The 18246-nt window shown below is 44.8% G+C and overlaps 1 protein-coding gene across 5 annotated transcripts in view; it reads right to left on the minus strand.

Moving 5' to 3' along the window:
- Nucleotides 1–18243, minus strand: part of FBXO10 (F-box protein 10) — a 50310-nt gene extending 32067 nt beyond the window's left edge. For 2 of the 5 annotated variants that reach the window (XM_070250731.1, XM_070250735.1), the window contains exons 1-2: nucleotides 18121–18227; nucleotides 15413–15531 (exon numbers count right to left, since the gene is read on the minus strand). In XM_070250731.1, the coding sequence (XP_070106832.1) occupies nucleotides 15413–15487 (75 nt within the window). In that variant the 5' untranslated portion in view covers nucleotides 15488–15531; nucleotides 18121–18227. Of the gene's footprint in view, nucleotides 1–15412; nucleotides 15532–17611; nucleotides 17825–18120 lie in introns of those variants that run through there. The other 3 variants (XM_070250732.1, XM_070250736.1, XM_070250734.1) reach the window with 2 other exon arrangements.
- Between the last annotated feature and the right edge of the window lie 3 nt (nucleotides 18244–18246).

Here is an 18246-nt window from a genome sequence, read left to right on the forward strand (position 1 = left end):
TCACTCAGCTTAATTCCCTGGAGATTCCTCCACATTGTGTGTATCACTAGTTCGTTCCCTGATATTGCTGAGTAGTATTCCATGATACAGATGTACCGCAGTGTGCATTTAGAGAAGTCGGACAAATGCATTCACACGTGTAAGCCAAACCCCTATCAATAAATAGAGTATTACTGTCACCCCAGAAAGTCCCCTCATGACTTTTCTCAGTCAATTCCTACCCTAACCCTAAGAGGAAACCACTGTTGTGATTTTTCCACCATAGATAGTTTTGTCTTTTCTAGAATTTCGTATAAATGGAGCATGTATGCTTTTGTGCGAGGCTTCTTTCGCTCAGCATAACATTTTTGAGATTCATTCATTTTGTTGCGTGTATCAGTAGTTCATCCCTTTTCACTGCTGGGTAATATGTCATTGTATAATGTATTAATATATCAGTTTTTAAAAAAATCAATTCTCCTACTGATGGAAAACAATTGTTTCCAGTTTGGGGATATTATGAATAATGTTGCTGTGAATATTCTCATACAAATGCTTTATGAACATACGTTTTAACTTCTCTTCAGTAAATACCTACAAGTGGAATTGCTGGGTCCTTTTCCCAAAGAAGTTGCACCATTTTGCACTCTCACCAAGAATGTCTAAGAAACACCACTGCTCCACAACTTCACTAATATTTATTGTTGTTGGTCTTCATTTTATCATCCTGGGGGGTAGGTAATGGTATCTCATTTTTGTTTTAATTTGCATTTCCTTCGTGACTGATGATGTTGAACACTTTTTCATGTGCTTATTGGCTATTTATATATCTCCTTTTTGATGGGTCTGTTCAAATCTTTTGTCTATTTTTTAAAATTGGGTTGTCTTTTTATTATTGGATTATATGACTTCTTTATATACACTTTGCCAGACATATATTCTGTGAATAACTTCTCCCAGTGTGTAGCTTGAATTTTCATTTTCTTAATGGTATCTTTTGATGAGGAATTTTTAACTTTGGTGAAGTTTAACTTACCTTTTTATTTTAAATGATTATTGCTTTCTTTCAATTCAGTGAGAACCCTTTGCTAACCCCCCATGTCATGAAGATATTCTCCTACATTTTCTTCAAAAAGCTTTGTGGTTTTAACTTATACATTTTGTTCTGGGACCCATCACGAATTAATTTTTGTTATGGTATGACGTAGTGGTTGACGTTAAATTTTTTTACGTGAATATCCACTTATTTCAGTGCTGTTTGTTGAGAAGGCTATCCTTCCTCCATTGAATTGCTTTTGCACTTTTGTCAAAAATCAGCTGAGCTTATTTTTGTCCTGGTTTCTTTTAACGGAAGTACTATTTCAAGACGACAATCTGGGTATTAGAGATGTTTATTTCTACTAAGTTTGGTCATTGTTTCTAAGCTGTTTCAGTGGACTTCTGTCTCCTCCACTGGATTGTGGGTTTCTTTGGCATAGGGACTGGATATTTGACGTCTGAAGGATCAATACCTGGTGTTGACCCCCTTCTCTACTCCAAGTATTCAGAACAACAGAAAAGATAAGAAAATCATTCCAAGCAACAGGGTATCTAGATTACTCCAGTACCAGGTCCACTTGTCCCAAATTCTATGAGACTAGGATTCTGCTCTTTCCCAGGCTATGGGTTCTTTCAGGAAATGATGCCAATAAGCAAACCAGAAGAGATAATTACATGATTTATTGTTACCTACAATGGACTTGACCAGAGTCAGTGGGGGAAGAAACAGGTGAGCAGGACCTCTGGTTAGTGAACCTTTAATATTTCATTCTCCCATGACTCATTCTATCCTTACAACTTCGTATCTTTGCACTCCACATCTCTCCCAAACTTCTCCCCAGACCTTTCACGGCTCTGCCTCTAATTACTCTTCTCCTAATTTGCATGCTCCTTTTATCATTACAGTGTCATTTGCAGGAGAAAGGAGCTCTGATGCCAGGGCCACTCGGAGTGGGTTAGACGCAGTTCAGTCTCAGGCCCTCTCCGCCAACTATGTTCTTGGCTCTCCTCATTTATGAGGTAATAAAAAATGTTCCTTCGCTGTCTCTCCAGAAGGTCTTGGTGACCTGGACACGGTTCTCTGAATGCAATGGCTTCATGTATTACCTTTCTTCTGGCTAGCCCTGACCTTCACACGGTCCCTTTCTGCTAACTAGCTCAGATGCAGCTTCCTCCTCCCACATAACAGCTGCCCCTCTGTTCATCCTGAGTCCCACACAGCTTACATTTATCTTTCTGAATTTTTTATCTCCCTATTAAGAGGAGCTCACTTACAGTGCTTTTCTAGCTGTCCTCACTTCACTTCTTTTTTCCTTATTATTTTGCTCCTTCGATTTAAAACCACCAGAAGAACGCAGTCATCCCCATTTTAACAAGTTCCTATATGGAAGTATACAAACTATCAACCACCTGCACATTTCTTCCCAGCAGGCCTCTCATCTGAACCAGGACCAATTGCTGCATCTGGAAGGAGTATCTTTGGATACTTATTAAGTGCTTTGACTGACCTCTTAGGCTCCTTGTTCTCCTTGTCCTCACCTCCCACTTTCTGATTTATTGGCTTCTCTGATTATAATTGTACGCTGTTCTTCCAGGGAGCACCATATACTGTTTACTTTCCGACATGCCTCATCCACGATGTTCTGTCCTTCTACAAGGGACAACTCTGACAGGCGTTCAAGAGTGAATCAGCTAACCCTAAAGGAACCTAATCTATACAGCCTTCCAGGTGACAGGCTTCCATGTGGCCATTTGCAGGTCTAACCAGTAGGGTTACCCCTGGGACATGTTGCTAATGGTCACTATTCCAATTCTCAGGAGACCCAAAGCACAACTACCCAAATTACAACCACCAACCCTGGGAACTGCATCTTACCCCACCGCTGACTTGAACCTTGTTCACTGTGTAACAGCATTCAACCCAGACAACAGTTGTCTGCCCATGTGACATCCCATAGCACCCAGCACTGCCAATTTCTCTGTCCCAGAGGAATTTCCCACAGTTACCATAGCCGCCCATCAATAAGGAATACACTGGGCGACCACAACTGAGTTACAGGGAATACAGCAAGAACCAAACACACTGTCTAACACTTAGCACAAAGTACATGCTTAGTAACAGGGTTTCTAAGTATATGAATAAATAGAGGTGAATTGCCATCATGCCTCAACCCCAATTTTTAGATAAATAATTAGTGTTTGCAAACTTATGTAAATTTACTATACAAACACAACTTCAAGGACCCTTCTTGCCACATGAGATTGCTACATCTATATAGAAATTTCTACATAGAAATTCTTAAAGTTCCTCTGTTAATAAAAAGTTAAAGAATAAAAATCCTTTTTATTCCTCAGTTCGTTTGTTTTGCAAACATAGTCCTTATGCAGTGTGGGGGATAGCAGGGTGAGAAAAAAGTGACAGGAAATGGACACAGCTAATAACAACCTGGGATAGGAAGAATTAAGCACCAGTGCAGCTTACAGCGCTCAAGAGGAAAGAAAAGCTTTAAACCAGCCTCGGTGGGCCTTCCCAGAACCACCCCGAAGGACTGCCGTGACGATGAAAAGATCCAAAGCACACTGTGTTGGGAGGGAGTGCTCTTCACCAACTATTCCAGTTTCCCAGGTCCCTCCTGTGGTTGAGAGGCCACATGATTAGTACTAGTCAATTTTGAGTAGAAGAGCTGTGTGCTGGTTCTCGGCTGGAGAACTTAACTACCTATGCAAGATCACCCAAAGCTCTCTTTTTGCCCTGGCACAGCACTGGCAACATTTGAGATGATGGCTACTCTGGAAGCCTGGGTCCTCGAGTGAAGAGGATGAGCAGAGTCCCCTGCTGACCCAGAATGGACACACGCCATGCGTGAAACATAAGCCTTTGTTCTGGGGTAAGGCATGAAGAATCTGGCAGGCTTTTTGTTACTACAGCATAACATAGCGATTCCTGACTGATGAAGCATGTGAAACTCTAAAGGGCACCATTCTGAAGCTCCTGGACCCCTTGAGATTGCCCATTCCATGACTAGTCTGCAGTGACTTCAGTATCTCCCCAGTACTGAGCTGAAATCTAGCTCTTAGGTACCTCCCCAGTTGTCTCAGTTCCGGCCCCCTGGAGGCACTGGAGTTCTGCTCTCTCATAGGGCAGGTTGCATGTTTGGTACAGGGCTTCAGGGGCAAACTCAGAAGTTTGTACTCTGTCCACTGTAGGTTCCTCAGGAGGGGAGTGGCCTGATCATAGCTATGTTTTAAGGAGATCCATCCAGGAGAGGTATATTGGGTAGAACAGGGAGGGCAGAAACTCACAACTTTGCAAATGTTAAATGACAGTTTCTTTCCCTCAGGATGATGTGAGGGTCTCTGGGGATTTTAGGCAAAGGCGCCTGACACAGGAACTACTGGGGCTTCACTTTTCTTGGAGTTCCAAGATGCCTACCCCGCAGTGGGAAGCAAAGGGCCTTGCAGCTGGCCTCTCAGGGGAAGGAGGATTCCCTAGCAGGGGATTTTCCATCCTTCAGGACCTGCCTTCCTCCAGACTTGCCCATGTCCCGACTCTAGGCAACACCCGGGGCTGAATCTAGAATAAGGCTACATCTGGAAGGAGGTTGACAATTCCTCCCCTCAGATGAGGACTTCCTTCTATTCGAGTCATTCCCTGTTGTTCCATTTGGCTTTATTTACTATATCTTCACATGACTCCATGGGGATCTATGCAGCCACAGGGATTTCTATAACCAGGTAACGCTTAAAAAAAAAACGGATTCAAGTTTTGCCATTCCTTTTTGCCATTGGGGCCTCAGAGGTATGGAATTAAAAGCACCGAATGTCCCCTGGGGCCTGTGCACCTGGAGTGTGAGGCCTGTAAAGGACTGGAGAAACAACTGTGGGAAGTTGTTTGGGACGGGAGGGAGCAGGGCCTGGGGTAGGCCTCAGCTGTCCCTGTTTTATGTGTTCCCAAGAGTGTGGGAACGCAGGGTCTCTGTGTGGCACCCTCCTAACAGCCCACTGGAGGTAGGCACATGCCTCTGAGCCACCTGGCGTCCCCAGCCTCAGTGGGAGAGGCGGAGAGTCCCACAAGACTTGGCTTTCCACCTGTAGGCTCTGCTGCTTCCCAGCCCTGTGACCTGAGGCAAATCCTTTCTTTTTTTTTTGAGGAAGATTAGCCCTGAGCTAACTGCTGCCAATCCTCCTCTTTTCTGAGGAAGACTGGCCCTGAGCTAACATCCGTGCCCAACTTCCTCTACTTTATATGTGGGACGCCTGCCACAGCATGGCTTTACCAAGCAGTGCCATGTCCGCACCCGGGATCCGAACCAGCGAACCCCGGGCCGCCAAGAAGGAGAATGTGCACACTTAACCACTGCGCCACCCGGCTGGCCCCATGAGGCAAATCCTTTAATCTCTCTGAGCCTACATCCCCATCTGTAAACAGGCTAATGACCACTGTCTTGCTACACTTCATGAGGATTTTGAGAATTTCCAAAGAAAAAGGTCACAAATATTTGTTGATTGTCTACTGTTGTGGTAGGCACTGTTCCAAGTACTGACAAGACAAAGGCCCTACCTTCAAAGTCAGACAATACATTTAAAAAATAATAACATAAATGCTATGAAGAGAAACAACGCAGACCATAGGGTGTGCATGTGCGTGTGTGCACACGCACGTGTGCTATTTTAGACGGGGCTGTTAAGGTAGGTCTCTAAGGAAATGACATTTGAACAGCCCTGAGTGACATTTAAGCCATGGGATGGGATGAGATCACTAGAGAGAGAGTGAAGAGAGAGAAGTGTGATGAGCGAGTCCTCGCCAGCCTAGAATCTAAAGGGCAGGAAATGGAGAAGGGCTCAGTAGAGGAGAAACTGGGAGTGCACCCCTTTAGAAAAGTAGGCAGAACTCTAGTCAGTGTCAGGCACTGGAAGTAAAGCTGTGCTCTGTTTTGTGTTGCTGTCGAGACCCCCACTGCTTCTGAGAGGGGGGGTTCTCTGGGCCATGGAGTTTGCTGAGCACCATGACGGGTAGGCAAGTTGGGGTCAGGAATAAAAGCTCTCCGGACCTCTTATAGCTCGCTAACACTCTGTGTGAGTGGGTTTGTGGGTGAAGGGCCATGAGGAAGTACCAAGTTACACCATACGGACCAGCCCTGTGGAAAGTGCGAGAGCATACGCAGGGGCAGGGTGGTCCGGTGGAGAGCGCTTGAACATAGACTCTGGGGACATTCTCTTGATCAGTGAGATGCATTCTCCACTCTCAGGAGCTTATCAGCTTTTATATAACATGCTTTTCTTTATTGTCTGTCTCCCCCCAGTAAAATGTAAGCTCCTTAAGGGCAGAAACTGTATCATTGCTTTGTACTGTGTCTAGAACTATGTGCCTGGTCGGTATTAGGTGCCCAGGAAACATTTACTGAATGGACCACCATCACCATGATCTGGAATAGTAGAAGAGCTGAGACTATCCAAACCATTAGCTCTAGAATCCCTGTGGAATAAAAAAGAAGTGAATAAAACCCAAGTGTGTCGTCAACACTTGCTGTGTGTAAGAAGACCACGCGGGGGAATCAGGAATAAGATAAAGACCTCACCCTCAAGTCTGGCAGGAGACAAAGATATCTCTACCCCCACCCCCCACCCCCCCAAAAAGAACCAAAACAACAGAACAAGGGAAAAAGTGCTCAGTGCCATAAAAGAGGAAAGCCCCTGTTTAAAGAATAAAAGTGTGACCTCCAGCTTGGGGAATCAGCCAACAATAATAAAATGCAACAAAACCAGCAGCAGCTACCATTGACTAAGCACAACTATTTGAAGGGCACAATATTAACCACTTTTCATGCATTATTTCATTGTATTCTCTCAACACCTCTCTAAAGCCTTACAACTCACAGTGTTGTTCCCAGGACCTAGGAGCTGGTTAGAAATGCCAATTCGTGGCCCCAGCCCATACTTACTGGATCAGAACCGGCATTTTAACAAGATCACCAGGGAACTCATGTGCACCATACACTTAAGAAGCATTGATTTTTTTTCAAAGATTGGCACCTGAGCTAACATCCCTTGCCAATCTTCTTCTTCTTCTTCTTTTTTTTTTTTTGCTGCTGCTTCTCCCCAAAGCCCCCCGGTACATAGTTGTATATTCTAGTTGTGAGTGTCTCTGGTTGTGCCATGTGGGACACCACCTCAGCATGGCCTGATGAGCGGTGCCATGTCCTCATCCAGGATCCAAACTGGTGAAACCCCGGGGCGCCCAAGCAGAGTGCATGAACTTAACCACTCAGCGACAGGGCCAGCCCCCAAGAAGTGCTGATTTAAAGCATTACTGTCTTCATTTTACAGATGAAGAAACTAAGCCAGAGAGAACTTATGTGATGAATGACTTACCCCAAATCATTTGCTAGAGAGCAGCAGAGGGCCCTTTTGAAGCCAGGCCTGACCCCCAAAGACTAGGTTTTTAACCATTAAGCTAAGCTTCACAGAAGAGGTGGCATCTGAGCTGGACTCTGAGACATGAATAGATTGGGGCATCCGGAGGATGGAGACTGCAGGCAGAGGAGTGTCAGCAAGGCCCCTGGGGGGCGACCTCCAGCCAGCTGAAGATACAGTACGGAGTTCGGTCTGGCCGCAGCTCCCCGAGTCTGAAGGGGTCAGGGAGAAAGGCCAGATGGATCAGTTCATAGAGTTTTCATTAATTTGGGGGGCAGTGGGGAGCAGCCTTGAGTCCCAGCACAAAAGGCCCTAGCCCATACTGAGGTGACTCAGGCAAAACAGACCTGATGGGCTTCTAATTGAGCTCTCCCTCTCCCTCATTGGGTAATTTTGAGGCCACAGGACTTAACTCTGCTTTAATGACGCTGTATAACGAAGAAAATGTACTTGCTTCCCACCTAAGGGAGGCCATATCAGTATCAAAGTGGCAGGAACGTTGTTTTTAATAAAAAAGGGGGAAACAAAAGATCGAGGACAGCTCAGAACTCTATTTAGTATCAACAAAGGAAAAGAAAATTTCCTCCCACATTATGAGGCATACTAAACACCAGTGTAAATAAGTACAAAGTGTATTAACTGAGCAACTGCAATGGGTTAGTAATTTTAGATCTTTCTTCAAATCAAAGTAAATTTCCCTAGTTTTGTAGATTTTAGTTTGAAAGTACACAAAGAGCAAAATATTGTGAACCATGTAAGGGCCCTGTACACATACCTACACCTACACACATACACAGCCTATTGCAAATGAGACAAAACAAAACTTTGAAGATGACAAAAATCTCAGCTGGGCTTTTCAGCATTTCTTCAAATCTCAGCTGTCTTCAGCCTGAGAAATAACCAGCTGTTTCTTATTGTCAGCTTTGAAATTTGATGACACCGACCAGAATGTGTTCGGATGCATGTATGGTGCTTTCTGAGTGTGGCTGCAGCCCCAGGGCCAGCTCTCCCGCCCTCAATGCAGCGCCGGTTCACTGTGGTTCACCTAGGAGAGCGCACTGGGTTGGGAAGCTCAAAACCTGTTTTGGTCCTGGTTCTCAGTCACTGGGTGGTCTTGGAGCAGGGGGGGTGGTAAAGGTGTACTGAGGGCTTACTGAAAACCAGGTGCTTTTATATGTCATCTCAATGAGCGCTTAGAACAACCCAAGAGGCAGTGGTCTTCCTATCTCCAATTCCAGGAATAAACTGTTCCTCCGCTTTTTATTTAGTTAGCAAGCAGCACAGCTGCGGCTCCTCACCTGGATGGCGTCCAGAGTCCCTGCTCTTTCCACTACAACAGCCTGCCTCCTAGTTCCCTTTCTGAGATTCTGGGGTTCCTAACTTGAAATGATGGTAGAGGACTTTCTAACCTCACCATTACGGACACATAAACTCACAGACCATGAAACAAGAATGAATTTAATTCTGCAGTTATCATGCATTAGTGTATCACAGTGTCGGAGTTGGATGTGACAAAGCAGAACTCTCTTAGGAAGCCTGGCCCAAAGATTAGGACCTCTAGCCAGAACTGGTGAAAACAGGCCCATCCACCCCAGGGGACAGCAGACCTCTGGCCAGCAGGGGGCAGTACAGCAGCAACAAGCAATAAACACCCCCAGCGGACCCCAGCCAACCCAGACATCTTGGCCACCTCCCTCTGGCCTCCTCCCAGACGGCATGTCTGTGGAGGGAACGATGTGACCAGTGTCTCTTTCCCACCACCTCCTGCCTCCCAGTCGGCCACAAACTGCTTCCCAGCCATTTCTCTTTAATCACTCTCAGCTTGAGGCAATTCCACACCAAGTGATTGTTACTCTACACCAGAAATTACACATTCAGTGGAGTCAGACCATCCTCTGTCTCAGCTTCCTCATCTATAAAAGTGGGGATAACAATACCTCAGGGAGTTGTTTTGCACATGAAATGACAGAATGGATGGAAATCACTTAACATTGTGCCTGACACACGGTAAACACACAATAAATGGTGATAAATTCCCTCTCTCCTATGACGCTTCCCTTTCCCTAAATTCCCGCCTTTTTTTTTTCTCTGTATTGCATTTGAACCAACCCTCCAACAACTTAGGAAAAAAATAGTATGGTCAATAAGCCAAGTTAGGGTTTTTTGTAGTGAGGTAGAGAAACAAGGAGCCCATAGAGGGAGCGGGGCTCGCTGCCCCCTTCCTGGCTACGATGCAGACACACACCAGGCCAAGGAGTGAGTGCAGAGGATTCTTTAATGTAACTGAGCCAACAAGGTTTGTAGCTGCCAACCATGCGATGGCAAAGAGAGCGAGTTTTCCTTTTCAGTACTGTATGACTGGAACAGCGTGGCAGCAACAGAAATTCACCCATGCAGGCACTGCCCCAAGTTCTGAATATCCATTCTAGTGAGTGTTTTGATTGCAAGTGCAAATAAGGGAGGGCTTTGCATAAGGGTATATGTGGACTATTAAGGATATGGGATTTTACGGAAATCCAAGAACAGGACCATAGCAGGGCTGGGTCTCCCAGAGTCTAGAATGAAAGATCTGGACCCACAGCAGCTGGAGACTGTGGGTCTTCACTTATCACATGACTCACCCCTCCAGGAGTGTGCTCCATTCTCCTCTTGCCAGAAGTCCACGCAAACTTTTCTCTGCCTTGTTGCTTCTGCTTCCTCATAATTTATCAGCTAGCCAGGACTCCTCAAAGGCCTGATTCTACCTCATGGCTTCTGTCTGTATACACTGCAGCTTCAATTTCTCTAACTAAGTATCCTTCTGCAGTCCCCAGTTCAAATTTCTAAGAGAGAACATGCATCTTTTCTTCCACTAGGTCACATCACAGGTCCCTGGTGATCCTATGAACTGGCTGTTCTTGGGTCTGATGTCCATCTCTGGTCCAGTAAGTTTTGAATAGGGCTAGCGATACAGCAAGATTTTATGGAAGAAAACATGGCTGGCCGGGGCTGCCTCTACATGAACAAGGGTTGTGGATGCAGAAGTTTCTCTCAGAAAGAGCTGTGAGAATAGCAAGCACCACAGCTAACATTTTGAATACATTTCCACATACGAGAGGGCCCCACACCAGCTCTCCCTCACCTCTGCTGCTGTGGCCCACCAAGACATCCTCAGCCAACAATGCCGAAGTGCCCAGTGGTTGGTGGGCAAAGGAACTGTTTGACCAGACTCCTCCTTTTCTGTTAGTGGGCTCCTGAACAGGTGACGTCCTCCTCCTCTTTTCTTCTACGGACTAAGTGAGTTAATTCCAAACACAACATCTCTAACCCTCTTCTTTCTTTGCATCATTCTTCCACCTATTACTCAGTGTAGGGGACCACAGTAGCAATAACTTGTGTCTGCCCGGCACAACTTCCCTCTTTTGGTTCCGTAGAGGAATTCCACTCCCATTCCATGTAGTCCTGGTGGTCCGTCATTCCCAGTGCCTCAGCCCTCCACCACACAGGATGGAAACTTGACCCAAAGTAGACAATCAGAATATCCCATCCCCCTTGCCAGGGATGGCGACAACTCAGGAGAGATCATCTGAAGAACGAAGCCAAATTAAGATAAGCAAGGTTGAGAGATGGAGAGAGAGGGGGCCCGAAAAATATTTTTTGAGCCCTTGGATTCAGCTCTGCAGTTTTGTAAGCCAACGGATTTTCTTTTTAAAGTTAGGACAGTCTAAGCTGATCACTTGCAACCAAAAGAGTCCCAAGAAATATAAAGTTTCTCAAGTAAATTCTTTGCTCTCTCATTTTGTTCCTCCTTCATCACATTTCTTCCCTCTGTGGGTCCTTAAATGACTCTAATCAAAGCTGACACAAGGTATTAGAACTCGTCTACCACTAAGCAGAAGGGGATAGAGTTCAAGTGGTCTAAGGTGCTCATCCTGACCAAAAGAAAAGCGGGGATATTTATCACCTCCATAATTTATCAACTTTGGTTAAATTAAAATTTCAAAGGTAACCATTAAATAAGAGCAACTACATAATGTCCAAACTAGTAGAAGGAAAAAAAGCGAATGATTAAAAATAACCCCAAAGAGGGGCTGGCCCCGTGGCCGAGTGGTTAAGTTCGCGTGCTCCGCTGCAGGCGGCCCAGGGTTTCGTTGGTTCGAATCCTGGGTGCGGACATGGCACTGCTCATCAAACCACGCTGAGGCAGCATCCCACATACCACAACTAGAAGGACCCACAACGAAGAATATACAACTATGTATCGGGGGGCTTTGGGGAGAAAAAAAAAAAAAGGAGAAAAGAAAAGAAAAAAAATAACCCCAAAGAAGGGAAGAAAGAGCTAAAATGAAATGGAGTATGAGCAAGACAAGTACATGGAAAGCATAAAATATGAAGGCAGACTTAAACCTAAATACATCAGCGGTTATACTAAACGAATATGGACTAACTGTTCTAGTTAAGAGACAAAAACAGCCTACAAAAAACAAAACCCAATTATATGCTGTCTAGAAGAGACATATTTAAAACACATAGATACAGAAAGGATGAAACTAAAATGATGGGAAAAGATACACCCTGCATAGATTAACCAAAAAAGGATGGTGTAGCTATACTCAAATCAGATAAAATAGAGTTAAGGCAAAAAAAATTCTTTTACTAAAGATAAAAAGAGCAACTTCATAAGGCTAAAAGGTAAATTCGCCAGGAAGATAGAACAACTTTATATCTGTATGCACTTAGTAATAGGGTTCAAAAATATAAAGTAAAAAATTAAAAGGTGAAGTAGACAAATTCATAAATATAGTCGGATATTTTAACATATTTCTCTCTATAATAGGTAGAATGGGCAAAAAAAAAATCAGTGAGGATAAAGAAGATTTGAATTAATAAACTTGATCTAAAGGCATTACATACAACGTTGAATCTAGTAACTATAGAAGACACATTACTTTCAAGCATACATGTAACATTTATAAAAACTGACCATAAACAGAGTCCTAACAGAAATTTCAAAGGATTAAAATTATACAGAACAAGCTCACTGACCAATCAGTTAATAAAAGATAACTAGAAAACACTCATGTTTGGAAATTAAGAAACACATTTCTAAGATACCTATGAGTCAAAGGGGAAATCACAATGGAAATTAGAAAATATTTAGCAACAGATGACTGAAACACGACATACTCAAACTGAGCTCCTGCTGAGCAATAATTGGAGGAAAACGTGTAGCCTTAAATGGAAAGAATACAAATTAAAAGGATAAAAATTAATGAACCAAGCATCCATTTCAAGAAGTTAGAGGAAAAAACCAAAATATATCCAAGGAAAGTAGAATGAAAAAAATAAAAGAGCAGAACTTAATGAAATAGAAAACAAACTTACTATGGAGAACATCAATGAAGACAGAAGTCAGTTCTTTGAAAAGAACCTCTACTGAAACTGAAGGAAAAAAAGGGAAAGCATAAAAACGAAATCAGAATGGAAAGGGGGATATCGCTACAGATGTTGCAGATATTAAAAGAACAAGGAAATATTATAAACTTTATATAAATAAATTTGAAACCTTCAAAGGGACAAATTTCTAGAAAAATATTACTTACTGAAAGTAACTTAAGAAGAAATTTTTAAAATTGTCCTAGAACCATTAAAAACATTGAAGCTGTGTTCAAAAATAACATAACATGGGGCCGGCCCCGTGGCCGAGTGGTTGAGTTCACGCTCTCTGCTTTGGTGGCCCAGGGTTTCGCCAGTTTGGATCCTGGGTGAGGACATGGCACTGCTCATCAGGCCATGCTGAGGCGGCGTCCCACATGCCACAACTAGAAGGACCCACAACTAAAAATACACAAATATGTTCCGGGGGGCTTTGGGAGAAAAAGGAAAAAAAAAAAATCTGAAAAAAATCCCAACATAACAAAAGACAACAAACTTCCAGACCCAGACGGCTTCATCTCTGAGTTCTCACACACTCAAGGGACAAAGGAGGGAGTTAAAATGAAGGATGGAGGAGGAGGGTGGGTATCAGTTAGACCTCCGGACTAACTGGAGCAACAGGGACTGTAGTTAGCCCCACTGATCTTCCTCTTGTAAGTTTTCCCAGAAATTGTGACCGCCCAGAATCCTGGAGAAGACGCATCTTAAAAGACTGAACTTAACATAAGGGAATGCATCCAAATGGACGGCAGGGAATACTATTGGTGCCCCACCCAGATCCTCTTTATTGGTTAGCACACCCCTCCCCCAGATAGAAGGTCAGCTGATAACTCACAATGTCCCTTTCTCCAGAGAACTGCTACCTCACCTGTTATACCTCTCTTGCCCTCCTCCCCCTATCCTGCTTCTTTCATTCTCCTTTTCCTGAGCACCTATCCCCATATATTACTTGAACAAGAATCCCCATTTCAGGCCATGCTTCTAGAGAATAGGATCTAAGTTACCACTATTTAAGAGGGTGAAAAAAGAGTCACAGAGTATGAGAAGATATTTTTAAAACGTATAACTGACAAGAGACCACTAACCAAAATATATAAAGAACTCTGACAAATCAATAAGAAAAATGAAAAATAAGCAAACACTTTAATAGGCAGTTTACAAAAGAGGCCACCCAATTAACCAATAAAAAAGTGTTCAACATCAGTGGCAACCAAGAAAAGAAAATGAAAACCACAAGAGTTATCATTATACACCCATGAGAGTAGTTTAAAAATTGAAAACTGACAATATCAAGCATTTGCAAGGCTGTGAAGCAACCGGAACTCTCATATACTGCTGGTAGGAAAGTAAATTGGTACATCACTTAGAAAACAGTTTGGCATTTTCTAGCAAAGCAATTCCACTTCAACATATATAACCTAAAGACACTTGTTCACATACACAATAGAAAACATCTAAGGATGTTCTTGGCTGCAACTGTTCTTGCGACTCAGAAACTAAAGCAACACAAGCATCTGTCAACTACAGGCTGAATAAACATACTGTGGCATACGCATATCATGAAACACTTAGCAATGAAAATAACTAAGGTCATTCATCACATGCGTGCAGCTCACAAACAAGTTGGGCAAAAGAATGAAACAAAATGCACACAGTATGATTCTCTATGTATAAAGTTAAAAAACTAGCAAAAGTTAACTATATTGTTTAATGATGCAAATATAGGTTACAAAACTACAAAGGAAAGCAAAGAAATGATTCTCATGAAAGTCCAGATAGTGATTTCTTTTGGGGAGGAGGCTCTAATTTGGAGGCGGGTGCTGCTGAGCACTGGCAATGTTCCATTTCTCGACATAGGCCGTAGGTACATGTGTATTTCCCTTGGAATTGTTAACGATACATCTGTGTTTTTTTCCTGCATTCATTCTTGTTATATATCATATTTTTAAAAGTTTAAAACAAAGACAATGAAATAAACATAGTGATTATTGTTTGATTCTTAGAAAAGTTGAGAGAACTGAAGATCCTTCATTTTTAAATTAAAACCTTGCCCCCCAAATCCCTAACAACATGCCAAGGAAAATTTCAATAATGCCTACTCTCTTAGGACTACAGGGAGAGACACTGTTTCCTGGGAACAGATCTATGCTTCACCAAGAGTCACCAGAGGGCCCCTCCTACATATGAAAAGTAAGGTGAGTGGGCACCCAAAGGCCTAGGGGAGCTATCTGGGTGAAGGTTGTCATTTGTGAGAATCCTCTGTAGGCAGACTCCTGGACAGGAAGTAGAACCAATTTGCCAAAAACCTGTGGGTCAGAGTTAGGAAGCGGAGAAAGGATTGAGCCTCCAAATCCAGATGAAAGGTTTGAAAACGGGGAAGTCTCTTGGATGGTCTGGGGTGACCCTGCCCAAGGCTGCTAGCAGGAAAGGGCCCCATATGCCCCTGAAGAGAACTCACCAGGAGACTGGGGAAACCCAGCCTGGTGACAGGCTTAACACGTGGCCCAGAGGCTGTGCTTGGGGGAGAATAGCTAAGCATGTGAGCATAAACTAAAAGAGCTCTGACCTTGGAATCCATGCATAGGATCAAGCTGGCAGGAACCTGGTCCAATGAGGGTGTTGAGCAGCAGTGACTACACATCCTTGGACCGTGCAGGACAACTCTTCAATAGTGATACCATATAGCTGTGTCAGAAAGAACAATGAGGGTGGACTGCTCAGACTCTGCAGCTCTGTCTCCTCTGGAGAATGGAAGACTAAGTGACCTCTTTGGATTGTTTAATCCCACAGGGGGCTTGGAAGTGGGAGACATCGGAATTCTTACTAATAAGGACATTAAAGGACTTGGAAGATTACTTGGAAAAATAAAGAAATATGACTGCATTAGAACCTAACTGGTGAAATGAGACACACAAGTTAAACACCTAAAGTGAAACAGACAAACTCTTAATCAAATGTCTCTGTTTATCCACCTTTAGTACACAATATCATGTGTTTGAAGAGGAAACTAATACGTCACTGAGCTCACAGAAAGAGGGTCAATGAGAGAAATTAGGCATTTCACACAAAGCCCACGACCATGACTCCAGAGAAGGTGCACTCATTAAGGCACACTGAAAGAACACAATGCTTCCTGGACCATCTATTATTACCATGTGACTGAGACCGGGACAAGGAATTTCTTTCACACCTTCCTTGAAAAGCATCTTGGTATGTGAAGTCTTCTTGGTTGCCCAGGGTACCCTCTCCCACTTTTGAGACCTCTTAATGGCTCCCAATCTACACCTTCATCAGAGCACCACTGATGGGTCCCTTGCACGTGTAATGCCCTTGGATTATCCCCTCAAGGATTCAGAGGTCCCTAAGCTACAGTCTACACATGTTTTTATCTGTTTCCACTTATTCCCACTCCTCTTGACCCTCCCATGGATGCATGTTTGTTAAACTAAAGAAGGCAGGCAGGAGGGAGGCGAGGAGGAAGGGACAGTACGACTGCACGGCAACTGAAAAAAGAGGACCACTACCAGAAAACAGAAACCCACAGTGACCATGTATTCCTCAACAGCTACTTGTGCTACCATAAAAATACAAGTCATCTGATAACCATGGAAACCAACGGAAGCACGGTGACAGTGGCTCTTTTCAGAAATCTAGAAACAATAAGAAGCCTGAAACCAGAAAGAGAAGAAATCCAAGAGCTCCAGACCAGAAGGAAATCCTTTCCTAAGAGCCCTGACAAAGCAGCATTTTCTCCAGTTTCTAAAGTCTCATCAGGCTTCAACAAGAGCTCTGGGGCTGCTGTGACTGATCATGAAACAATTCAGGCCTCTCTGGGTGCTTCTGTCCTTTGGGACCAGCTGCTATGAGGCAAGCTCACTGGGAGCTGGAACATACTGTTACTATAAAATGTACTGAGAACCAGCAGAGGGATACACACACACACACACACACACACACAAAATATATATATTTCTTCTCCAGCTCCTAGTAGGTGTACAAGCACAGAGTAGGTACTCCATAAACACTTGCTGAATAAATGAAGAATTAGGTTAGAACTCAGGGAAAGCACAGTGTCTGGTAAACAGTGTGTGTTCTTTCCACCACCTAGTGCCAGCATTCTGTCGGGTCCTGAGGAAATCAAAGTCCCATCCTTATTCTGGGTCCACCGTCTCCATTTGCAAAAGGAGACAGCTGGATTAGACGCTCTCCCAGGCATCTTCCAGCTCTGACAGTCCATCACTGCACTGTGCTTTATTTGGTGGCAGCACATGCCTGGCACTTTTCTTTCCCCTCAGAGGGAATCTGATAGCCATCTGCTCGAGTACATTGATGTTCCCATCCTGCCTGACTCATTTGCTAGGAACAACAGGTTCACATGCCAATTGTAAATGAGAAGGCAAAGGGGGCCCAGGAAGAGAAAAGGAGAAAGGGTCCCACTTGGCCGCTTTCTTAGGAAACCAAACAGAACTCTTTTTAGGACTAAATATATAGAAATTGAAGTGTGATTATTCTCAACACCCCTCATGTGAGGCACTCTCTAGCTTACTAATTTAATAATTATATTAACAGCACTATCGAGCATTTCTGTGCTGGACACTGTGCTAAGCCTTTTCACACTCAATCCTCACAGCAACCTCACGAGCTAAGTACTATCATCTTCTTTAACAGATGAGGGTCCTATCTGGCTCAAGGTCACACAGCCGGTAAACGGCAGACCCAGGACTTGAACCCAGGTCTGCCTGACTCGAGCGTTCTGGCTCTTCACCTGGCTTTCCTGTGGGCTCTTCGCTGCAGTCCTATGAGGGAGGCAGGGCAGGAGTTATCACCTTGACTTTCAAGATGGAGAAACCGAGTCTGCGAGAGGCTTACGATTTGCACAAAATACAGAAGACACTTAATAGGTGTCCGGCCCAGACGCTCGCTCCTGCGCTCCCAGGTGAGGGCTCGCCCCATCCCGAGAGTCCGCTTCCTCCTCTGTGACTTCACTTACACACTCGCAAAACCTCACAGGCGCGGAGATCCACCTCCCCGGCCCGGTCGTTTGACAGGAGGGGAAAGCAAGGCACAGCTCTCCTCGGCGCGGCTGAGCCTCCCGGGGCCGCCAGGGCCGAGGGCGCCGCCGCGGCCGGTCTCCTCGAGAGGCGTCCCAGGCCCCCGGGAGCAGCCCGCAGGCGCCCGCGCCCCCTCCCCGGCCGCCCCGCTCCCGGCCCCGGGCCTCCGGGGCGCGGGCGGAGGAGCTGCGGCCGCGGCCGCCGCGCGCCGGCCGCCTCTTACCTGGCCGGGCGCTCGCCCACAGCAGCCGGGGCCGCAGGCACCAGAGCCGCAGCGGAGCGGCGAGGAGGCGGCGCGCGGCCAGGGGCGGCCGGCTGCCGGCTGCCGGCGGGGCGGGGGCACGTGACG

This window comes from Equus caballus, chromosome 25 (genome assembly GCF_041296265.1).
Source record: "Equus caballus isolate H_3958 breed thoroughbred chromosome 25, TB-T2T, whole genome shotgun sequence".
NCBI classification, from domain to species: Eukaryota; Metazoa; Chordata; class Mammalia; order Perissodactyla; family Equidae; genus Equus; species Equus caballus.